Source organism: Piliocolobus tephrosceles, chromosome 2 (genome assembly GCF_002776525.5).
Source record: "Piliocolobus tephrosceles isolate RC106 chromosome 2, ASM277652v3, whole genome shotgun sequence".
In the NCBI taxonomy this organism is placed as follows: domain Eukaryota; kingdom Metazoa; phylum Chordata; class Mammalia; order Primates; family Cercopithecidae; genus Piliocolobus; species Piliocolobus tephrosceles.
The window spans coordinates 173,864,921-173,891,095 of NC_045435.1; the positions used below are offsets into that span (position 1 = coordinate 173,864,921).

General features: G+C 39.9%; 1 protein-coding gene and 1 pseudogene across 2 annotated transcripts in view; one reads left to right on the forward strand and one right to left on the reverse strand.

Annotated features, from left to right (window-relative positions):
* Window positions 1-1,802: 1,802 nt before the first annotated feature.
* LOC111550095 lies at window positions 1,803-6,688 on the reverse strand (annotated as a pseudogene). Its single transcript, XR_004228867.1, has 2 exons — window positions 6,264-6,688; window positions 1,803-4,945 (listed from the first exon to the last, which is right to left on the reverse strand). The product of XR_004228867.1 is annotated as a keratin, type II cytoskeletal 8 pseudogene (transcript).
* Window positions 6,689-6,902: 214 nt separating this feature from the next.
* Window positions 6,903-26,175, forward strand: part of KPNA4 (karyopherin subunit alpha 4) — a 63,143-nt gene continuing 43,870 nt past the window's right edge. Inside the window, exon 1 of the mRNA XM_023223352.2 lies at window positions 6,903-7,273. Within this exon, the coding sequence (XP_023079120.1) occupies window positions 7,205-7,273 (69 nt within the window). The 5' untranslated portion in view covers window positions 6,903-7,204. The remainder of the gene's footprint in view (window positions 7,274-26,175) is intronic.

A 26,175-nucleotide genomic window follows, 5' to 3' on the forward strand; every position in this document is an offset into this window, starting at 1 on the left:
GAGGTGGAGACTGCAGTGAAATTGCGCCACTGCACTCCAGCGTAGGCAACAGAGCGAAACTCCGCCTCAAAAAAAAAAGACTGACTGCCACATAAGTGCTCATTAACTATTACCTGCCTATAATAGCAGAAATACAAAAGAAATACAAATAACTATAATAAAATACATAGATAAAATACCTAAACCTAGAATACAGTACGTGCTGCATATTTGGTAACAACTGTCATTACTGTCATTATAGAACCTTTTCCTATAAAGTATAAGGTTATAAAAGGTTCCAATACATGGATATTGCCTCATACTTCCATGTATTCTTCACATTCTAATGTCTTGCCTCCCCTCTGAATAACCTCTGTGGGTTATATCAATATCAATTTCATTGTTTTGATAGTGTACTACAGTTATACAAGATGATACCATTGGGAGAGACTCAGTAAAGGCCATATGGGATCTCCTTGTACATTTTTTTGTTACTCCTTTTTTGTGAATACTCAGATTTTGTGAATCTGTAATTAGTTTAAAATAAAAAGTTTAAACAACAAAAAAAGATTGGGGTAGGTAGCTTGCCTGAAATGAGAACTATTGGGCCTGGAGGCTGGGCCTGTAATTGTTTTTCTCCAGTGAAATAGTTAAAACTAAGTGTTTTGTTTTTTGTTTGTTTTTTTAAAAAAAACTAAGCTAAAGAAAAACTAGATGCATCCCTCTCAATCAAATTAACATCAATGGTCAGGCGCGGTGGCTCACGCCTGTAATCCTAGCACTTTGGGAGGCCAAGGCAGGCGGGTCACTTGAGGTCAGGAGTTTGAAACCAGCCTGGCCAACACAGTGAAACCATGTCTCCACTAAAAATACAAAACAGTTAACCGGGCATGGTGGCAGGCGCCTGTAATCCCAGCTACTCAGAGGCCGAAGCAGGAGAATCGCTTGAACTTGGGAGGCGGAGATTGCAGTAAGCGGAGATCACCCCACTGCACTCCAGCCTGGGCAACAGAGTGAGACTCTGTCTCAAAAATAATAACAACATCAATGGCTAGGCTTTTAATTCATCATCTTTAACCAGGGGTTTCAGTCAAAATTATCTGCCTATAATAGCAGAAATAGAAATAACAATAATAATTTTAAAACACTTTACATAGATAAAATGCCTAGACCTAGAATATGGTAGGTGCTCAATATTTGGTAGTAATTGTTTCTCCAGGCTCCCCAAGTTATAAGTCAGAAAAGTCTGGCAATGAAAATGAATGAATGAAGTCTCTACTACCTGATCAACTTTGTTTTCCAGAGAAAATAAAGGTGTATTACCAAAGGTTTAATATTTTTCTCTCAAAAAAGCAGGAGTCCAACTGTAACAAAATCAATTATATTTTAGTAAGATTTAGCAACATATAAAATTCCTGAGGCCAGGCGCAGTACCACGCCTGTAATCCTAGCACTTTGGGAGGCCAAGGCAGGTGGATCACAAGGTCAGGAGTTTGAGACCAGCCTGACCAACATGGTGAAGCCCCGTCTCTACTAAAAATACAAAAATTAGCCGGGTGTGGTGGCGAGTGCCTGTAATCTCAGCGACTTGGGAGACTGAGGCAGGTGAATTGCTTGAACCCAGGAGGCAGAGGTTGCAGTGAGCCGAGATCACTGCACTCCAGCCTGGGAAACAGAGTGAAACCCTGTTTCAAAATTAAAAAAAAAAAAATTCCTTCTTTTTTCAGCCAACACTATCCAGCCTTTGCTCCGGAAATCAAACATAATCTCACGTATTCCCCCAAACAGTAACAGAAACCATAGGATCCATATTACAAAGAAAGTTTCTATAATCTTCAGTTTAATGCATGTATCATGAGAAGAGTCTAAACTGCTTAACTCACAATTATAATTATTTTTGAGACTGCATTTGATCAACCAAAATCCTGTGTAAGTCTTCACAAATCCTTTCACAAATGTCTGTTGCAGAACAGAGTTTCTCTATTCAGAAAGTGACTCGAAGAGAATTTCATGACACACTGAAAGCAAGTATCTCCATAATATTTTAGACTTTCCCAATACCAGGAGTGATTACAAGTCAGGAGATCGTTACCTAACACCAAATAGCCTATTGCAAAACAGGTCTCAGATACAGAATAGGTTTTCTGGTGTTTGGTTATAACAACTATACTTCATATACACAAAAAAGTGTCTTTGTTAAATAGTCTGTGTTAGTCATGAACTAAATGTTTGTGTTTCCCCAAAATTTATGTTGAAATCTTAACCCCCATGTGATGGCGTTAAGGGTGAGGTTTGAGGGAAGTAATTAGGTTATGAGGGTGAAGCCCTCGTGAATGGGATTAGTGCCTGTATAAGAGAAATGAGAGCTTGCTTCCTGGCTACTATCCAACCTACAAGGATACAATACGTAGATAGCCATCTCCAAACCAGGAAGTGAATTCTCACCACATACCAGATCTACCTTAATAATGGACTTCAGGTCCTCCCTAACTGTGAGAAGTGTTTGTTGTTTAAGCCACTCAGTTTGTGGTAATTTATCACATCCCAAATTAAGATAATATTGAAATGGTTATTAATAATTCTGCATTTTACTTCCTTAGTCCAGCAAGTAAAATTGAAACCTCCTAATCAGTTAGATCTACTATATCTTGCTAATTCAATTACCAATCAGCATGTAGAGCTATTACCAACTCCCTGAAGGACTTCTTTGCCCATTTGATAAATTATGTATCTTCTATCTGGGAAGATCCGGAAATACAGACACTAAACACATAAACTTGGCAAACGAGTAGTGACAATTTCAAGTAATAATTTAAGCCAATAGACTACCTAAGAATTATAATTAAGGATAATTGTTTAACAGAGTGTGTCACAACTACTTTTAAATACACAGGGGGTTTTTCCCTGAAATGTATGTCTGATTTATTCCCTAAACTTTTCACCCCAGAATGAGCATGATACCAAATCAAGAATTTATATTAATAGAAGGAACTCAGTAAACTAGAAGCAATAACGACTCAATCTACAATTTTTTTTTCTGTGTGTGTGTGTGTTGGAGCTAGCTGAGGTTTTATTTTGGACCAAAAAAAAGAAAGGAAAAAAAAAAGCAGTTGAATTTTGTAGCTGGAAGCATGGGCAAGGGGGGGCCCCCAGGCGGTAAACTCCCCTGCAGGTGGGCTGAGCCTCAGGGGGGGTCTCCTGTTCCGTGTGCTCCCCCACACAGCAGCCTCCCTCCCAAAGTCTGTGGCAGCCACAGGAGGAGCAGACTAGGAGGGGCTGCCACAGCTGTTCACTTGGGCAGGAAGTCAGAGGACTCAGACACCAGCTTCCCATCACGGGTCTCGATCTTCTTCACAACCACGGCCCTGGTGGAGCTGGTGCAGCTGAAGGAACTGGAGCCTGCGCCAGAGCCAAAGCTGGAGCCCAGGCCATAGCTAAGGCCAGGGCTTGTGAGATCCACATAGGCCAAGTTCAGACCACCTGCATAGCCGCTGGTTGTCTTTGTGTGGATTCTCATGTTCTGCATCCCAGACTCCAGCCAGCTCTCCTAGCCCTCCAGCAGCTTTCTGTAGGTGGCGATCTCCATGTCCAGGGCCAAGTTGACATTCCTCAGCTCCCGGTACTCACGCGCTGCAGTGTGGCCTCTAGCTTGGACAGTTTGGCATTGACATGCTTAATGGCCAGCTCCCCACGCTGCTCAGCATCTGTGACAGCGGCCTCCAGGGAAGCCCTCTGGCCTTTGAGGCCCTCAATCTCAGCCTGGAGCTGGCTGATGTTCCGTTCATCTTGGAGATCTCAAGTCTTTGTATGCCGCAGGTCATCCCCGTGCCTCCAAGCCAGCATCTGCGGCTCCAAATATTTGATCTGGTACGTGCTTTCAGCCTCAGCCCAGCTGCGGTTGGCAACCTCCTCGTGCTGCGTCTTGACCTCAACAATGATGCTGTCCATGTCCAGGGAGCAGCTGTTGTCCACGGATAGCACCACAGACATGTTGGAAATTTGGGACTGCAGCTCCTGGATCTCCACTTCATATAGTCGGCCCTTCCAGCTGAGACTCCAGCTCTACCTTGTTCATGTAAGTTTCATCTACATCCTTCTTGATGAGGACAAATTCATTCACCTCTGTACGCTTCTTGATCTCATCCTCATACTTGTTCCTGAAGTCCTCCACCAGCCCCTGCATGTTGCCAAGCTCCGCTTCCAGCTTCAACTTCTCCTGGTTCCAGCTGCTGTCGAAGGTTGTTGATACAGTTCCCGAACATGTTGTCACGCTGCTTCCAGCCATCTTCTGCTGCTGTAGAAGGCTCCACTTGGTCTCCAGCATCTTGTTCTGCTGCTCCAGGAACTGTACTTTGTCTATGAAGGAGGCACACTTGAGGGTCTTGATCTGCCTCTCCTCCTGGGTGTGGACAGCCTGGATGTTGTTGGAGTCTACCTCCAGGTTAAGGGGGCTCAGCAGGCTCTGGTTGACCGTGATGGTGGTGATACCTCCCATGCTGCTGGCCCCACCATAGCCTCCACCCAGGCCACCCCGGAAGCTTCTGCTCCCCACTAGGGAGAGAAGTTCGAGGAGCTGGTGCAGGCACTGGACCCACTTATACAGAGGCAGCTGCTGAAAGCCTGGGCCAAAGGTGGACACCTTATAGGACTTCTGGGTCACCCTGATGGACATGGTGGAGGCAGGTAGGCTGAACCAGGTGGAGATTCCAGAAGGAGTGGAGAAGCTGCTTATTGATCTCAATCCACATTTTTATCAAGAGGTGTCAGCTTGCTTTTCAATTTAAGTGGAGGCCTGTGGCATTTCTGTAATACTTAAAGGCATTTTTTCTGGTTTTCCTGACTCCCACTTTTGGGGCGTACGCTCTTGCATTTGACAAACAGTTCCCATGTGCCAAGTACTATTAGGTGCTGAGTATACAGTAGTGAACAAAAAAACTATGCTTCTTAACTTCAGAGAGCTTACTGTCTACGGAGGAAGACAGATTTTAGATAAACAAATAAAATCATAAATTGCGGTTATTTCCTATTTGTATTGCATCTTTCTGAGTTGGTAACTAATTGCAACCCTTTTTTAGGAGCCTTCTGCAGAGAGAAAACTCAAGTTGTTTAATCATCAGAGACACTCAGTTGTAGCTGGAGACATGAAGACATGTTAACAGACACTTCTATAAACTTCATCATGAAAGCTACCATGACATGTATTCTAAGAGTAACAAAATGTTCATCTATGGTTGTTGACAAGATAACTTTTATTCATAGGGTGGGAATTCGCTGGTAATTTGTTTTCTTTAACACTGCTTATGATAAGATCCATGATGGCACAAAATACACACATACTCCAGCTTTTCAAGTGAATTTTCTTATCCTAAACTCATTTTGAAAAACATCAGTGCTCTGGTATGCAAATACAACGTTACTTCAATTAAATGACTCTTTGAGGAATAACAGTTTATAATGAACATCATCATTTGTATTTAAGATCTGTTCTAAATATATATTCAAGTTAACCTTCAGGGTGAGTTATTCCCAGGCACAGCTTCTGTTGTCCATAGCCCAGTTGATGGTCTATAAAGTATTGACGACTTTAAAGGTACTACTCTGCTTCCTAAGTTTTTACCTTCCTTTCCCCCACTACAATATCCTCTCCAAAGTGATTCCTAAAGTACTCCGGCTCTTTTCATTACTTCTCCCACAAAGGAAACTCAGTTGTTCATATCTGTTAAACCCACTGACTTCTTCCATTTTAACTTAAAAAAAATTCCCCTCTGTTGGCTTTAAAAGTATTTCCCTAAGAAACATCTGCGTTTTAAACATTTATCTCTGCACGTTGTTCTGCTCAAAAAATGTACTAGAAAGGACTGGGAGTCAACGATTCTGAAGGAGTTTGTATCATGGTCTCTTCTCCCTACCTTGCCAAGTTTAAACACACCCAACGCCTCGATTCTTTGCTTCCGACCAGAGTTGCTGCTTTACATATCCCTGGACATTTGAGATGTTATTCGTCGATATTTCAATATATTTTAAAATAATTTTCCATTTCTGTTTTGTGAAATTTTTGAATACGTTCTTTTGTGTCTCGTGTCATTTCTGCCTCTGGTAATGTTGTCCCTGGTATCCTTGGAATTCATTTCCTTTCTCAAGAGACAATATTCCCTGTCAGCTGCCACGGGCCCCGCCCTCCAGAAGTTCATACTTTGTGGTCAAACAGCTTCTTTAACTTTCTAAGATGAATTACCTAGGAAGTGCTATTGTCCCAGGATCACTAGCTCTGCCTAAATTCCTACCTGTTGCGGGCGCTTAGTCACAGAAGATAAATCAGATTCGTCTACTGGGCCCTTTCCTTTTCCACCCACCGTTCCTGTCGCTTTCCGCTGAGCCTCCTCAACTCACGTCATCCCTGCAGGTCCTGGCCCCCAGACTCGACCCTGGACGGCAGGGAGCCCCAGTCCGGGAACGGAGCTGCGAGTGTCCGACCTGGGAAAGAGCGAAGCTCAGATCTCTCTGCAAAGCGAACAGAAAGTGCAAGGAATGCCCAGGAAGACAGGGCGCGCCCGGGGAGAAAAGAACGTTACTTTAACGCAGTCTGGACCCTGGACCCCTGCATCTAGGGCTTCCCGGACGAGTGATGCAAAACAACTCGCCCTGCTGCGTTCCCGGGCCTCTCCTTCCCCTTGCTGATTTCCCCTGTAGTGTACTTCTCTGTCGCTCCCTCCTCCTCTCTCCGAAGGCACGTGGTCCTTCCCTGCCTGCCCCAGCCGCACCCCTCCCGGCCCCGAGCCGGCTCCTCCCAGCGTCGTTCGCTTCCCCTTTCCGTTCGCTCTTTCCGCCCCGGCTCTCCATCGCCCCTTCTCATTGGTCGAACGCACCGGAGCCTGGTTGGCCAATGGGCGAGCTGGGCTGGAGGCGATGGGCGTGGCCGCAGCACCGGGGCCCTCAGATCGAGGCTGCCTCCCCCTCTCAGCCGGCAGCACATTCCGCCGCCGTTGCCGCCGCCCGGCCCCACAGTTGTCTTTGCCGGAGCTGCAGTCGCGCTGGGGTTAGGGCGGGGGGGCGGGCGGGGAGAGGAGAAGGCCGCGGCGGAGGCAGGTGAGAGGAGGAAGGAAGCGGCGGCGCGGCGAGCACAGCAGCTCAGGCGGCGGCCCAGTTCCTAGGAGTGTCGGTGCGGCGCGGTGGTTGGGGCGGATCCCGCGGGGCCCGGGCGGGGGAAGGAGTCACCGGCCCGGCCATGGCGGACAACGAGAAACTGGACAACCAACGGCTCAAGAATTTCAAGAACAAAGGCCGCGACTTGGAGGTAAACTGCGGGACAACGCCGGAGGGGTTGGGGCCGTGGGCCTGGGGCCAGTCTCCGCCGGGACCCCGAGTGTGGGGAGTAGGGGCGGGAGCCGCCTCCGGGCCTCGGGGAATGGCGCTGGGGGCCGGCCCGTCCGTGACGCCTCTGCTAGCGCGCCGGGAAGTTTATGTCGGGCCTGCTCCGCCTCCGCCGGGGAGCGAGGTGCCCGGGTACGGCCGGCGCGGCCTAGGCCTGCCGGGTAGAGCCGGCCCGGCGCGGGTGCGAGGGGTCGGGCCGCGCGGCGGGGAGGCCGGGCGCGGCGCGTGCGGAGGAGGCGTGCGTGTGCGGTCGGCGCTGCCCGGGCCGGGCCGCGGCCCGCTCCCTGGCAGCGGCGGAGATTCCGGCTCTCGCTCGGGCACCGACGTCTGGCGCTGCGGGAAGGAGGGCGGTGGGGGTGGGAGGGTAAGCGTGTGGCGACCGAGTGGGGCTCTGAACTTCCTCAGCGAGGCCCGAGGCGTCTCCACTTAAAGGCATTTTTTCTGGTCTTCCCGACTCCCGCTTTACCCCTGCCTCCCCCAATATCCAAACTACAGGACAACTTCTCCGTTGAAAAAAACACCCCCGGCGTGAGAGGCCATCCTGGTGATGCTAACAGTGCCTTCCAGCGGCCTGTGTTTTACTCTGGATATAGCTGATTCAAGATGTGGCTCACGGTGTGCCCTCTTCCAGGCAAAGGATACCCCTTATTTCAGCTTGTCCACAAATCTCTTTACCCCCTCCTGAGAGGAGACCACCAGCTGCATTCTTACATATAAAGTCCAAAGGGTTATACAAAGCTGTAATCCTCTAGTCTACAGTATCCTTTCCCTCCACCTGCTGGTGGTGGTAGTGGGGGATGGGGTGGGCTAGGGAATGGCACCATCACGTTTGATTATTTAAAAAAGAAAAAAAAAATCATTGTCTTAGATACAGCTGCTCCCCAGATTGTCTACGTGGGGCGTATGATTTAAATACATTCACACACGCATACCCACACACCCCACTGAGATTTTTGATAGAAGACTTCTTCCCTTCAGCTTTAAGAGTTTAGATAAATACATTTATTTTAATACTTCCCTTCTGCATCTTAATTACGAGTTTAGCTTTTAGGGAAAGTGGTCAAGCAGTATTTTTTATGTTCCTCCGTATGTTTTCGTAATGAAATCTTCAACTTCCCATGACATTTCTGAACTTGAGCGTTTGCTTGACTGAAATATTTTTTGGGCTTTTTACAAAGCAGTTAATATTATCTTTAAAGTAGTTTATGCGTTTTAGTGGGTTTCATAATTTGAGGGACTACCAAGAGTCCAGGGCTGTTAATTCTGTGGTTCTTTTAAGGTTAACATATTACCGTTGTGATCCCTTTTTTTAATGCAAAGATGTCACATCTTTATTGAGATAATTCGCATGCCATAAAAATGAGCTTCTTAAATAACAGTGATTTTTCAGTAAATTTACTTGTGGTGAAAATGTTTTTTACTAATATGAATACTTAGAATGAGAAAAAATCACAAATGATAAAACTTAAAAACTGATAAGTACCACAAAATTACAGAATCCAGAAAAAGAGCAATTAGGTGCTTGACAGATCCCTATAACCCTTTTTTCCTCTACATTTCTGGCTTCATTTTTCTAGCAGCTTCATTGAGATGTAATTCACATGCCATACAATTCACCCACTTAAAGTGGCTTTTAGTGTATTCGCAGTTTTGCAGCCATCACCACAATCAATCTTAGAACATTTTCACCACACCAAAAAGAAACCTGTACTCATTAACAGTCACTCTCCAATTCCCAACTACCCCAGCCCCAGGCAACCAGTTTTTTGTCTTCTTAGATTTGCCTATCCTGGACATTCCATATAAATGGAATTGTACAATTTATGCTCTTTTGTAACTGACTTCTTTCACATAGTGTAATGTTTTCAAGGTTTATCCATGTCGTAACAAGATTGTATCAGTGTTTCATTCCTCCTTATGACCTAATGATCCTCCAGCTCATCGATATACCACAATTTATTTATCCATTCATTAGTTAATGAACATTTTCATTGTTTCCACTTTTTTAGCTATTTTACATAATACTGCTAAGCACATTTTTGTGTGGATGTATGTTTTATTTCTCTTGGCTATATGCCTAGGAATAGAATTGCTAGATCATATGGAAACTTACGTTCAACCTTTGGTGGAATTGCCAGACTTTCTGAAGTTATCCTTATTTTTTAAATTGATATTTCCTCCTACCTCATATCTTTTAGCACTTTAGTCAAAATCAGATTAAGTGCTGAGGCTGTATTAGAAGAATATTGTGATGTGTGACTTTCAAAAAACAAGTATACATTGACATTAGCGAGGGTTTTTGTTTGTTTGTTTGTTTAGAAATTCATAGTGCCTTATGGTTGTCCTCTGGTGACTTTGATATCCTTTTGCATACATTAGGGGTAGGCATATTTTCACTTTTCCACCTAAGGAAATAACATATGACTCTAATGGAAAGTCCTACTTTGTCCACACTGTGGCTTACTGAAAATCTCACATACTTGTAATGAGATAGAAACATTCTTTTTTATGTTTAGAGAACACTACAGTGGTCTATTTTGTGTATTTGTTACTTACATATATGCTGCATCTCTCTAAACACTTATCACCCTTTAGATATGGTTACTACATTGCATTACATAATGTATGTAGAATACAGCAAATTCTAAGAAAGTAATTGCTTTTTGATTTGGATCTTGTGATGACATCTATTTCATGGGAAGTCTTTGGAAAGAAGTATGGGCCAGTGCTGTCCAGTGAATTTAACTTAATCCAGTATATCCAAAATACCATTGCAACATCTAATTTGTGTAAAATAATTGAGACGTTTCATATTATTCCTTTCATACGTCCAAAATCCAGTTTGTATTTTACAGTTATGGCATACTTCCAGTTGGACTAGCTGCATTTCAAGTGCTTAATAGCCACATGTGGCTAGTGGCTACCTTACTGGAACAGCCTATGTACAGAGTATAGCATTTAGGGAGAGGTAATTGTAGCATATTTTGATCTAACAGTTTATTTGATTAGAAATGATGAAGAGTACAAAGTCCTAGAGTTTAGTTTAGTTTGATCTCTAACTTTGTGTATGACCTTGGGGGAAATTGCTTAGTCTTACGGTTCTTTCATCTGTAAAACTAGAGGTACTTGACATCTGCTTCATGAGTGTTGTGAAGATTAATAGGTAATGTTAGGAAGATGCCTGGCAATTCTCTGAGCATTTTATCACCTTCAGCTTTTCTGTTTGGGGGGGAGGGAAGGGATTTAATAGGATTCAGTATAATTGATTCTCTTACTCCCTTATTTTCAGTGGCTGTTTTTTCTCTCTGCTTGTATAACTTGTTACACTGAACAAAATAGAAAAAGGTTTTAATACAGAGACATGTAGTTGCTCATTGAAGGGCAGTTTAGACACACCAGATTAGTGATCCTTTTAAAGTTTTAATTTCTGAGTGTTGGAGTTGAAAGTTATTCATAGATTTCAATCTGATATTTGTTCCTACCATTCTGGCTCCTCTAAAATATGGTCATGTTAAGTTTCTTGAAGGACAAAAGCATCAAAGAAGGCATATGTTGAGTAACCATTTAAAATAATTTTCCGGAACTATTAGATGATATCCACCATGGTGTGGCTGCTTCTTACAGTGTGGTTGAAGATCCCCAGTCTTAGTTTGAGAATAGTAACCATAGAAAAGAGGGTATGCAGTGCAACACAGGAAATGGGTAGTGACCAAACTTGAAATAAAAAATTTGTCAGGATAAAGTAAATTAAGCTCATGTAGTTTATGTTTTTTAAAGTAGAGGGGAATTTTCTGGTAGATTTCCTAATAAACTTGCATACTTTTTATGAAAGTTCTGAGTGTCTGGGTTCAAATAGAGCATAAAATATAACTAGATCTTTTAAAAACTTTAAGAAAACAACTTACCTTAAATATAAAAGAATATTAAAATGCTACATAATTAGAAACTTGTGATTACCCACACAAACACAAAGTATAAAGTCAGCTTGAACTTTTTTAAAAAAGGTGCTTGGTTGGCAAGAGTTTAATTGATCAGCTCTTTTGTTGTTCTGAAAGAGCCTTGGTGATTTGTTAAAGTGTACAGAGTGAAAAGCATTGTTAAGGTATTAAGTCTTGTTAACTTTTAGAGACTGATCTCTCTCACCACAAATCTTGGAACATATTTACTATACTTAAAATAACTACTGTCTAATTTTTCACATAATAGTCCAAGCATGTGACAGTATGAAATATCTGATAGAAATATAGTTAGGAATTAAATGATTGTTTTGGTGCTTCCTGCCAACTTTGCTGGTTTATAAGGTAGCCAGTTTGAGAATTGCTTCATTGATAGTTTTCTTGGAGATACCAAGATGCCCTTATTTTTCATAGTCACTAATATGTCAAATGAATATACAAGATTGGGAAGAATTGTAGGAGTGATTTAGATTTCAAAGAATGAAGCTATTTTAGAAAAAAAAAAATGCATAGGTAGTTTTTAAACATTGATTTCTAATACCTGATAGTGGTTGTGGGTCCTTAAGATATTTTTAAATGTTTTCTGGAGCAACATTCATCTATTTGAGGCCTGTAGTGATGAATGAAACAAAAGCATGTCATCAAATTTAACCTTGATTGTTGATTTTGGTACTTACTCGCTGTTTTAGTTTTGGAACAGAAGAGAGAAGTATGACTGAAGGGAACTTTTTAAGCACCCACTGTATATGCTTTTAACTGTATTCACATTTCTCTCAATCTTATAAATACTGAATTTATTTTAAAGAAGAAATTTTAAAGAAGAAACTCTTGTGCTTTTGATTTAATAAGATAGCATTCAAGGGAATGATTTTAATTCAGGTGTGTCAGAGTCTGTTCTTTTTGTGTATACCATATTTACTCCATTTGACTTCTTTCAGCCTTAGTGCTAGTCTCAAATTTGATGAAAAGGTTTTATGTGAAAGCACTGAGCATAGTCCATGGGGTATAATAGGTATTCAGTAAATGTTTTCTCTTTTTTCTCAGAGGGTTCTTTGGAAATTGTGTGTCACTTGTGGACTTTCAAGCACTAGAAAACACTGTTTTCTGTGCTTTTCATTTAGGTTTGGTAAAAGACAGCATTGGAGTTCTTCCTTTTTCTATAGTTAATATGAGAACTATCTTTATATTGGCACCTATAAAATAAGGACATTTTTCAAAACCAAAAATACGTAGTGAGAAGAATGGCCATGTTGAACCTTTTTTTCAGGTCTTAATGTTTGACTTAAGACAACTGAATTCTCATCTATTTCTGCAGTCAGTCTTTTGTGATACATGTTTTGGTCTAAGTGTGTGAAGAATATCCACCTTCACACAGACAGGCAGTTGAAGAAGGAAGGTATGTGTGTTTTCATAGGCTTTTCAGGATAATTATGGAGATTAAGTGATACTGCACCGTAATTCCACAAGAGGTAGCTTCTTAAAGATTAGTTGCAATGTAGAACCTAAAGCCATATGAGTGAACTTTTCTTACACTGTTACATTAAAATCTATTGGTCTGTCTTGCATTTCAGATGTAACTTTTACCCATCTTTTACTGATACTTTTTGTAACACCATGCATTGGATTATTTGGAAAACATTATGTCTTGAGTTATGCAGATCTTCCAAATGCTAACATATTTTTATTCAATAAAAAATTCATGATTGTTAACCACACAATTCAGAAAAATCTTAAGTATTGAGAATCTGTCAGGTTCACAGTAGTGGATACAAGTTTTCTAAAATTCTAACTTTCCCTTGGAAGCTCAATTTTTTTTTTCTTTTTTTTTTTTTACCATGCCTTTGGGACAGGTTGAGAGGAAGCTGAAATTTTATCATTAGCAATAAATGCTGTAAATGGTTATCCTTGAAGCCCTAGACACACTTTGCTCATTTTTGTGAAAACATCTTCCAGCCATTAAGTCTGAATAACCATAATTTGTCTGTCAGTCGTTTTTTCAAGTAAAAATAGTGTTCCATGAAAAAAGTGGCTAAGTCAGTTCACAACTCAGTTGCACAAGTACTTTTTCCTTGAGACAGTCTTCCTTCAGTAGAAGTTGGTATGCTGCAGAAGTGGCTTATATATAATCTCCATTTTTTTCCACCAATTAGAAAAGGCCAATGTTTAATAAAAGTAATCATTTTTTACTGTTTCCTCAAGGATATTCTTAAGTGAGCTGACTTTTAAAAAAATTTTAGCTGTGAAATACAGTGACTACTATTGCATCTTGATGTCATTGCCTTAATTCATTCTAAAGCACCAGCAATCTTACCTCTATGGCATCAATTCAAATGTTAATACAATTTTTTTTTTTTTAGGTATTAGTAGTATCATTAGGAAAATAGTTTTGACCCTGTCTACTCTCTGTAAAGGTCTCAGACCCACATAGGGGCCCATGGACCATACTTCGAGTACCACTCTCTTGGTTTATCATTGCTTCTTTTGCACATGAGTGTCAGTTTTAATTAATACAGGCTCTTAAAAGGCCTTAGAGTATAGGGGTTAAAGGAACATGGACTGTGGAGTCACTTAGGTCTGGGTTTGAACTCCGGTTTCTCCACTTAATAATTATGGAGGCTAACTTAATTCTCTCTAAGCCTTTGAAATGCTTAACAGTGCCTAACATAAAGTACATGCAGAATAAATGGAACCTCTTACTATTTCTGCCAACTTACGTAGTCACACATTGCATCCAAGTAAATCCCTGTGTTCCATATCAGAATAACATTTTGTTTACAAAATTCCTATTGTACCTCTATGTGCCATAATCCAAACCACATCACACAAATTGGGGAAGACTTCCTATTCTCCTTATTTAACAGTCACCTGAAAGCCTGCTTTCTCCCACATAATTCAGCCAAATTGTCACGTATGTACTAGTTTATGACTTCATTTCTTTAATCCTATGTTGTAAGTGGGTTACTGAATGCTTTATGTAGATTTTGTAACTGTTTTCTCAAAAGATTGTAAATATAATCAGAAAACAACTATAATTCACACTACTTAGCACCCAGAATGAAAATGATTTAAGGTCATAGATATTTGTTGGTAATACAAGATTAAGTTGATTATTAAAGATGCTGAACTTTGCCAGGCAGTGTTTCATGCCTGTAATTCCATTGCTTTAGGAGGCTGAGGCAGGAAGATTGCTTGAGGCCAGGAGTTTGAGACCATCTTAGGCAATATAGTGAGACGTTGTCTCTACAAAAAATAAAAATAAAAAATTTAGCTGGGCGTGGTGGCACACACCTGTAGTCGTACCTATTTACGACACTGAGGCAGGAGGATTGCTTGGGCCCAGGAAGTGGAGGCTGCAACGAACTGTGACCATGCCACTGCACTCCCACCTGGGTGACAAGAATGGGATCTCATCTCAAATAGAAATTTTTAAATGCTGACTTATTTTCTATTACTGTTTATTCACTATTCGGACAAAATTTGATCACTTGTCATTTTTTCCCTAAATTTTTATTTACTTTAAACTTAATGTAAATTACATTTTAATTAATAATGTATTTTGACAAACATGGAATTTTATGAATTTTTTTACTAACAAAAGTCGGAATCCTAAGATAGTGTGTTTTTTACTAGTTCAGTATGGAATTGTCTAATATTAGAAGGTAAATCATACAGTCTATCTCAGTGTCCTGTTCTTTAATGAAAACTTTAAGTCAAATTGTCCCTGTTTGCAGATGACATGATTGTGTATTTAGAAAACCCCATCGTCTCAGCCCAAAATCTTCTTAAGCTGATAAGCAACTTCAGCAAAGTCTCAGGATACCAAATTAATGTGCAAAAATCACAAGCATTCTTATACACCAGTAACAGACAAGCAGAGAGCCAAATCAGGAATGAACTTCCATTCACAATTGCTTCAAAGAGAATAAAATACCTAGGAATCCAACTTACAAGGGATGTAAAGGACCTCTTCAAGGAGAACTACAAACCACTGCTCAGTGAAATCAAAGAGGACACAAACAAATGGAAGAACATACCATGCTCATGGATAGGCAGAATCAATATTGTGAAAATGGCCATACTGCCCAAGGTAATTTATAGATTCAATGCCATCCCCATCAAGCTACCAATGAGTTTCTTCACCGAATTGGAAAAAACTGCTTTAAAGTTCATATGGAACCAAAAAAGAGCCCGTATTGCCAAGACAATCCTAAGTCAAAAGGACAAAGCCGGAGGCGTCACGCTACCTGACTTCAAACTATACTACAAGGCTACAGTAACCAAAACAGCATGGTACTGGTACCAAAACAGAGATATAGACCAATGGAACAGAACGGAGCCTTCAGAAATAATGCCACACATCTACAACCATCTGATATTTGACAAACCTGAGAAAAACAAGAAATGGGGAAAGGATTCCCTATTTAATAAATGGTGCTGGGAAAATTGGCTAGCCATAAGTAGAAAGCTGAAACTGGATCCTTTCCTTACTCCTTATACGAAGATTAATTCAAGATGGATTAGAGACTTAAATGTTAGACCTAATACCATAAAAACCCTAGAAGAAAATCTAGGTAGTACCATTCAGGACATAGGCATGGGCAAGGACTTCATGTCTAAAACACCAAAAGCAACGGCAGCAAAAGCCACAATTGACAAATGGGATCTCATTAAACTAAAGAGCTTCTGCACAGCAAAAGAAACTACCATCAGAGTGAACAGGCAACCTACAGAATGGGAGAAAATTTTTGCAATCTACTCATCTGACAAAGGGCTCATTTCCAGAATCTACAAAGAACTCAAGCAAATATACAAGAAAAAAACAAACAACCCCATCCAAAAGTGGGGAAAGGATATGAACAGACATTTCTCAAAAGAAGACATTCATACAGCCAACAGACACATGAAAAAATGCTCATCATCACTGGCCATCAGAGAAATGCAAATCAAAACCACAATGAGATACCATCTCACACCAGTTAGAATGGCAATCATTAAAAAATCAGGAAACAACAGGTGTTGGAGAGGATGTGGAGAAATAGGAACACTTTTACACTGTTGGTGGGATTGTAAACTAGTTCAACCATTATGGAAAACAGTATGGCGATTCCTCAAGGACCTAGAACTAGATGTACCATATGACCCAGCCATCCCACTACTGGGTATATACCCAAAGGATTATAAATTATGCTACTACAAAGACACATGCACACGTATGTTTATTGCGGCACTATTCACAATAGCAAAGACTTGGAATCAACCCAAATGTCCATCAGTGACAGACTGGATTAAGAAAATGTGGCACATATACACCATGGAATACTATGCAGCCATAAAAAAGGATGAGTTCGTGTCCTTTGTAGGGACATGGATGCAGCTGGAAACCATCATTCTTAGCAAACTATCACAAGAAGAGAAAACCAAACACCGCATGTTCTCACTCATAGGTGGGAACTGAACAATGAGCTCACTTGGACTCGGGAAGGGGAACATCACACACTGGGGCCTATCATGGGGAGGGGGGAGGGGGGAGGGATTGCATTGGGGAGTTATACCTGATATAAATGATGAATTGATGGGTGCTGACGAGTTGATGGGTGCAGCACACCAACATGGCACATGTATACATATGTAACCTGCACATTATGCACATGTACCCTAGAACTTAAAGTATAATAAAAAAAAAAAAAAAAAAGAAAACTTTAGTTTGCACATATCTACTGTTTATTTTTTAAAGTATGTCTTTCTGGACCCTTGAGGTAGGTATTACATAAATTTACTCAGTTGAGTAGTTTTATCCTGAAAGATCAAATTAAGTGGTCTCTGCTTGGTTGTATTAAGTGGCCCTGTCCTGTTGGCCACCTATTCTGTCTTTTCACACTGCCTTTTTAGCCACTTTAAGCTGTTACTGGTTCAGAAAAACAAGCAAGATAATACCTTAAGATTTTCAAATAATCGTTACATCACTCGTGGTTCTTTAGTAGGTATGAAACCCAAATATTTTCCATCTCTCTTTAAAATAGTGCAGAGGGTTTGGTTCCTTGAGGCCGGGAGTTTGAGACCATCCTAGCCAGTATAGTGAGACCTTGTCTCTACAAAAAATAAAAAACTTAGCTGGGTGTGGTGGCACACACCTGTCGTCCTACCTATTTAGAGTAGGTTTGGTTCCTTATTTCACTTTTGAATATTATGTGGAGATGTTCATTTTTTTACAGATATATCTATAGAATTGGGTTCATTGTTGATCAGCTGTTATCAAACACCTTAAATTTGTTCACATTTTTTCTCTTAATGTCGTGAATAATTTTTCCCAATTTCCTTTTTATTCTCCAGCTTTAAAACAATGACAGTACAGGTTCAACGTCCAAATCCAAAAATCTGAAATCCACAATGCTCCAAAATCTGAAACTTTAAGCACCTACGTGATGCTTAAAGGAAATGCTTATTGGAGCATACCAGATTTTGGATTAGGGATGCTCAATCTCTAAGTATTATGCAAACATTCTAAAATCCCCAAAAATCCAAAATCTGAAACACCTGTGTTCCCAAGCATTTCACATAAGGGATACTTAGTGATGAAAAGCTTAATTAAGACCAATAAACAAATAAAAAATAGGATCCATCTCAGTCATTAGGGAAACACAGCTCTAAAGCATAATGAGATACCTCTTCACACCCACTAGGATGGCAGTATATAAAAAGATAGAGAATAACAGGTGTTGGTGAGGATGTGGAGAAAGTGGAACCCTCATACATGCCTGGTGGGAATGTAAACCAGTATGGCTGCTTTGGAATGCAGTTTGGCAATTCCTCAAAAAGTTAAACAGTTAACATGTGACCCAGCAGTTCTAATTAGATGTAAATCCAAGAGAATTGAAATCATATGTCTGCACAAAAACTTGTAAATGAGTGTTCATAGCAGCATTATCCATAACAGCTAAAAGAAGGAAACAACCTGGCTGGGCACGGTGGCTCACACCTGTAATCCCAGCACTTTGGGAGGCCAAGGCGGTCCAGCTCACCGAGGTCAGGAGTTGGGAGACCAGCATGACCAACATGGAGAAACCCCATCTCTACTAAAAATACAAAATTAGCCAGGCGTGGTGGCGCATGCCTGTAATCCCAGTTACCTGGGAGGCTGAGGCAGGAGAATCGCTTGATCCCGGGAGGTTGTGGTGAGCTGAGATCAGGCCATTGCACTCCAGCCTGGGCAACAAAAGCAAAACTCCATCTAAAAAAAAATAATAATTAAAAATAAATAAATAAAAGAAGGAAACAACCCAAATACCCATTAACTGATGAATGCATAAACTAAGTATGGTATATACATACAATGGAGTAGTGTTCCACTATAAAATGAAGTATAATAGTTCACCCTTAGCTGCAGTTTCACTTACCTGCAGTCAACTGTGATCAGAAACTAGGTGAATACGATACAATAAGATATTAGTATTTAGAGAGAAAGAGATCCCACATTCACAATTTTTTTACAATATATTGTTGTAATTGTTCCATTTTATTAGTAGTTATTAATCTCTTACTGTACCTAATTGATAAAGTAAGTTTTATCATAGATATGTAGGCACAGGAAAAAACATACTACATGTAGAGTTCAGTACTATCTGCAGCTGCAGGCATCTACTGTGTCTTAGAACACATCCTGTGCAGATAAGTGGGGGACTATTGTACTGACACATGCAATGGTGTGGATGAACCTTGAAAAGGATGAACCTTGAAAACTGCCTAAAAGAAGGTAGTCACAAAAGATCACATTCTATAATTCCAATTATGTTTGAGAGGGTTTAGTAAATAAATAAGTAAAATAAAAAACTCTTTTTCCTACACTGTCCTTTCACACAGTCACTAAGCACACTTCTGACACCAGATGTATGGGGTTTTTCCCTACACACCAACTAAGTAGTCAGTTTTGCAACGGGCACCTGCTGGGTATCCACTGATTCAATTTAATTCTGACACTGTCTACCTGGAGATAACATCAGATTTCAGGTAGAGAGCTCAGTCCCATGGGAGTGTCCCCCACTTCAGATGGAATCACAAGCACAGGTTAAGGCTTGTGCCTCTGACTGGCTATACAGAGTTCACACTACCTGCTCCTTGGGTTCAATTATCTTGCTAGAATGGCTCACAGAACTCAGGGAAACACTTTCCTTATGTTTACTGATTTTTTTTTTTTTTTTATAAACGATATTACAAAGGATACAGATGAACAGCCAGATGTGGTATGCGGGAAGGGGCACTGAGTTTTCATGCTGTCTAGGCAACAGCATGTGTTGAGCTATCCGGAAGTTCTCAGAACCCAATCATTTTGAGTTTTTATGGAAACTTCATTGTGTGGGCATGACTGATTAAATCATTAACAATTGGTCATCAGCTTAACCTTCAGCCCCTTTTCCCTTCCCAGAGGTTGGAGGGTGGCGCTGAAAGTGCCAATTTTCTAGTCATGTCTTGGTCTTCCCAGTGATCAGCCCTCATCCTGAAACTATCTAGGGCCCCCCAGGCACCAGTCATCTCATTAGCCTTCAAAAGACACTCATCACTGCATAGATTTTAAGGATTTTAGAAGTTGTATGTCTGGAAATGGGATGAAGACCAAATATTTAACAGTATCACAATATGAAATGTCCAGGATAGTCAAGTCCATAGAGACAGAAAATAAATTAGTGGTTGCCAGGGGTTGGGACAGAGGGAAAAGGGGGAATGATTGCTAGTGGGTGTGGGGCTGATTTTTGTGATGTTGAAAGTCATCTGGAGTTAGATGGTGGTGTTCAATGCACAACTTTGTGAATGTACTAAAATAACTGAATTGTATACCTTAAATGGGTGAACTATATGGTATGTGAATTATATCTCAATAAAGATGTTATATTAATATTTAAAATGACAATAGAAAACGTAAGAGATGAGTGGGAGTTGTGAAACTTTACACTGTTTGGGGGTCACAGTTGAACTCTAAGCAGCTCTTTTTCACTGACTTTCCCTTCTACCCTTCCTTGTATTGAATTCATTTGTTAAATATTTATTCAGCATCTGTATTGGAGGTTCTATTGGAGGTTCTGCTGAGTTCCTATTCTCATGAAGTTTACATTCTAACAGGTCCAAATGTCTAAGATCTATCAGTCAGCCTTAAGCTGACACTATGGGTATATTCAGTCAGTATGAGCTAGATTCCTTATGTTTCTTTCCTAAACTCAAATTTACAGTGAGTACTATACCTTAATTTTGAAGAGAAAGAAAAGCCTAAATGTTTTGTGTCTGATATCTCCTTGAGATTTATGCAAAAGCTTAGTTTTTAACATGGGAACACCTAGGATTGTATCTCTTTAGCTATTTGCCATTAGGAAAGTTTAATAATAATTTTTTTCAGCCTCCATTTCTGCATCTGTAGAATTAAAATCCTATCTTAGTGGGGACTTGTTTTGAATTAGGCTTTTAAGAATGCAAGGAACACATCCTTATTCAGACTAGGTCAAGTAGGATGGGATGTTAGGAAAGTTCAGGGACCAGTTCTCATATTATCCAAGACATGTCAGGTAGGATTGTCTTGATGGTAGGTGTTCATGGATCTTCAGAGTTCTGCTCTGCCAGCTGCTAAGTCAGCTACTAAGTTTTATTTTCCCTAGCACTGACTGTCTTAGTCTTTACGTAATTCTATGTTAAATTACTAAGATAGATAATCTGACTGAGCTAATAAGCTGTGCCCAAGCTGAAGCAGATTGTTTTTACTGCTGGCCTGTTTATGGATTGGCTTTTCCTGAGTCAGGTGCTTTCTTCCCAACTCCCACTACCAGTCTTCTGTGGTGTGAGGAGTATGGGGGTATCACATGAGAAGTAACATCATTTGACTGCTTCTTCAGGAGCACCCCTGGAAAGAGCAGTTTCTTTTAGACAGAGTTGTAAATATGACATTACTTTAGCTAATGTCCACCTCCGTTCTTTCTTTCCTGTTAACTTTCTACTCACTGTCGTAATCTGAGGCAAATCATTATTGTCTCATCTCCAGAGTGGTTACCTTGTTTTTGCAATTGCCTTTCTCCATTCCTAAAATAACCTGCATGTTTTTTAAAAGTAATAATAATAAAGTAAATCAATTCTCACCTCTCCTGCTTCATTAGCTTCTCACCACATTGAGCTTCCATACTCCTTACTGAGACCTCCAAGGCCATACCATATTTGGTCCTTGTCTACTTCTCCTCCCTCTCATTCTACTGTCTCCGTTAGTTGCTTATACTGTCATTCATTCTTCTTCTTTTAATTCCACTAACACATCAGTGGTGTTTTCCTCTTCAGCCCTTCACGCATGCTGCTCTGTCTGTGAGAATGCTTTCTCTACCCCTCCTGTTCCTTTCTATTCCCTTCATTTACATGGTTATTTCTCATCCTTTGAATCTCAGCTTCAAAGTCGTTTACTCACAGAGCCCATCCCCTTGTTTTCCTTAAGAGCACTGATGATAATTTGTGTGTTTACTCAATGTTAGTTGCTCCCATCAGACTATAAGCTCCCTGAAACTGGATCTATTTTGTATACCACTATATTCTTAAGTCTCATCACAGAGCCTGGTATATAGTCAGCATTTAAGTAAATATTTGAGGGAATTAAATGAAAAATTTTTTAAAAGAAAACAGGAGTGTACTCTGATTAGAATTAGTAACTAAATTAGAATTTTTATTTTTAAGGTTATCTTATGTATTCTTATATAAATTTATGGAGTACAATTGTAGTTTTGTTATGTGTATAGACTGCGTAGTGATGAAGTCAATTTTTAGATCATTTTTTTTTCTCTTGATAGAAGTAATGCATGATCATTTTAAAAACAATTTTTGGAAAAATTAAAATAATCTTTCATATTCTTACTGCTGTTAGTCTTTTGGATTGTTTCCTTTTTCATGTGTACATTTTTTCAAACATATTTGAACTTAATTTGAATTCTCATGAGAGTAACTCATGTTAGAATACAGCAAAGGTTTTCATCCTTGGCACTATTGACGTTTTGGGCCAGATAATTTGTTGGGGGTGGGGGAGTGTCCTGTGCACTGTCGGATGTTTAGCATCATCTGTGGCCTCTACTTACTAGATGTCAGTAGCACATCCCACCCTCCTAGTTGTGACAACCAAGAATAGTCTTCAGAAATTGCCAAATATGCCTTGTGTGGCAAACTCACCCCAGATGAGAACCATTAGAATGCAGTTACTTTGGTAAATTTCCCAGAACATCATTGCTATTTTCACTTCTCCGCCCAAAAACCTTCAGTGGCTTCCTATTATCTCTAAGAGGCACTGAGAAGTTCTTAATTAGCTAGGCATTTCAGGCTCTCAATTTGATTTAACAGGTATTTGAGTGTTTGCTGCATAAATGCTAGTAAAGGTATAAAAGTGAAATTACTTGTCCAAATTCTTACCTTTTTAGTTGATAATTCCCCCATCCAACTAACTTCATCTCTGACTCTCTACTTCAGGCTAGTGAACCCACCTCACGTTTAACATTCAGTTCTGCTTTTTCTGCATTTGCTTTTGCTGGGTCTCTCCTGGAAACACCTTCTAGTCTCCCCTTTACCTTGCCGTTTCTTATTTATGCTTCCAGGTTGAACTTAAACCTCCACAACTCAGTTAAGTTTTCACTAATCACATCAATTCATATGAATCTTCCCTTTACTGAACTCTTAGAGCAGTTATTTATGTACCTATATTTGGGTATTTTCTCCTGTAAGACAGTGTTTTTACTTTTTATATGTTTTTGTAGAGAAAAGAGTATTGCAAAAGGATATGTATGGCCTTGTATGCCAACAACTTGGATAACCCAGATGAAGTGGATAAATTCGTAAAACACATAACCTGTCAATACTGAATCATGAGGTAGTAAATCTGACTAGATCTGTAAGTAGTAAGGAGATTGAAACAGTAATTTTAAAATCTTCCAACAAAGAAAAGCCCAGGATCATTGACTTCACTGGTGAATTCTACCAAACATTTAAAGAAGAATTGATACCAGTCCTGCTCAGACTCTTTCAAAAAATGGAAGAGTTCCAAACTCAAGGTCAGCCCTACCCTGATACTAAAACCAGAAAAAGACCTTATAAGAAAACAAAACTACAGGCCAATATCCTTGAGGAAAATGGATGCAAAAATCCTAACAGAATACTAGTGCACCAAATCCATTAGCACATTAAAAGGATCACATACCATGACCAAGTGGAATTTATGCCTGGGGTGCAAGGATGGTTCAACATAGGAAAATCAGTATGATACACCACATTAACTGACTGAAGGACAAAAATGACCCCGTCATATCAGTTGATGGAGGAAAAGTTCAGTGCCAAACTTTGACAAAATTCAGTGCCCTTTCATGGTAAAAACACTCAAACTAGGAATAGAAGGAAATTATCTCAACATAATAAGGGCCATATATGAAAAGCCCACAGCAAACAACATATTCAGTGATGAAACACTGAAAGCTTTTCCTGTAAGATCAGAAATAAGGCAGTGGCATTGTGTACTGATTCATGCATATAATTCCAGTGCTTTGGAAGGAGGCCTACGTGGAAGGATCACTTGAGCCCAGGAGTTCGAGAGCAGCCTGGGCAATATAGCAAGACCCTGTCTCTACAAAGAAGAAATAAAATAAAAACTATCCAGGCATGCTGGCATGCACATGGAGTCCCAGCTACTCAGAAGGCTGAGGAGGGAAGATTGCTCGAGCCCAGGATTTTGAGACTGAAGTGACTGCCACTGCACTGCAGCCTGGGCAACAGAGTAAGACTCTTTAAAACAAACAAGGATGCTCACCCTTGGCACTTCTCTTCAAAATAGTACTGAAAATGCTAGCTTGAGCAGTTGGGCAAGAAAAAGAAATGAAAGACATCCAAATCTATAACGAAGATGTAAAATTATCTCTGTTCACAGATGACACAATCACACTGAAGATTCCACAAAAATGATTAGAACTAATAAATTCAGCAAAGTTGCAGGATACAAAATCAACATAGAAAACAGCTGTGTTTCTATACACTAACAGTGGACAATCTGAAAAGGAAATTAAGAAAATCTCATTTCCAATAATGTCAAAAAAAAAAAAAAAACTTAGGGATAAACCTAACCAAATAAAAGAAAGTCTTGTATGCAAAACATTGCTGAAAGAAATAAACACAAATGGAAAAAAATCCAATGTTCATGGAAAACTTAATATTGTTGAAATGTCCGTGATACCCAAAGCAGTCTAAATATTACGTTGCAAGCCCTATCAAAATCATAGCAGCATTTTTTACAGAAATAGAAAAGCAGCCTTAAAATTAATAAGGTACCACAAGGACTGTGAATATCCAAAACAATCTTTAGAAAGAACAGGCCTGGAGACCTCATGCTTCCAGACTGAAAGACGTATTACAGAGCTACTGTAGTCAAGTCAGTATGGTACTGGCGTAAAGACATAAACAGTGGAACAGAATAGAGAGCTCAGAAATAAACCCCTGCATATTCAGGCAAATGATCTTCAACAAACATACCAAGACTACACATTGGAGAAAGGATAGTCCTTTAACAAATGGTGCTGGGAAAACTTGATATCCACCATGCAAAAGACTGAAATTGGACCCTTGTACTATATACAAAAATCAACTCAAAATGGATAAAAGACTTAAACATAAGATCTGAAACTGGTAAACTGGAAGAAAATAGAGAAAGTTTTATAACTTTGGTCTTGGCACTGATTTCTTGGATAAGACGCTTCAAAGCTATAGAATCAAAAAATAGACAAATGGAACAACATCAAACTGAAAAGTTGATGTGCCGCCAAGGAAACAATCGAGCGAAAAGACAACCTGCAGAATGTGAGAAAATATTTGCAAATGATATATCTGATAAAGGATTAGTATCCAGAATATATGAAGAACTCCTAAAACTCAACAATAGCAAAAATCCTATTTTAAAATGTTCAAAAGGCTTGAAAAGATGTTTCTCTAAGGAAGATAAACAAAATAGCCAATAAGCACATGAAAAGATGCTCAACATCAGTAATCATTAGGGAAGTGTAGATCAAAACAACTATACCATCTCCCACCCATTAAGATGGCTACTATAAAAATAACGAAAACAAAATAACTGTTGGTGAAGATGTGGAGAATTCAGAATCCTGTGTGTTATCGGTGAGAATGTAAAATGGTGAGGCTACTATGAAAAACAGAATGGTGGTTCCCAAAAAGTGAAAAATAGAATTATTATATGACCCAGCAATTCCACTTCTGGGTATATATCCAGATGAATTGAAAGCAGTAACTAAGATAGTTGTACACTCTAGTTTATAGTAGCAGCATTTGCAGTATCCAAAAGGTGGAAGCAAAAGGTTATTTAATGTATAAAATAAATAAAATGTTATGTACCTACAGTGGAATATTATTTAGACTTGAAAAGGCAGGAAATTCTGACTCATTACAACATGGTGAACCATAAGCATTATGCTAAGTGAAATAAGCCAGTCACACACACAAAAAAATACTGTATAATTCCACTTATACAAGGTACCTAGAATAGGCAAATGCATAGAAACGGGAAGAGGAATGATGGTTGCCAGGGGATAGAGGGAAGGAGATAGGGAGTTGTTTAATGGATGTAGTGTTTCGTTTTTGCAAGACCAGGATAGTTTTGGGAGATAGGATGCACAACAGTACGAACGTTCTTAATGCTACTGAACTCACTTTAAAATAGTTGAAATGGTGAAGCTTATGTGTTTTTTACTACAGTTTTTCTTAAATTTCTAAATTTTAAAGTGGTTAAGGTAGTACATTTTATTGTTATGTATATTTTACCACCACCACCAACAACAACAACAACAACAAAACCAGAGCACTAACATCATCACAT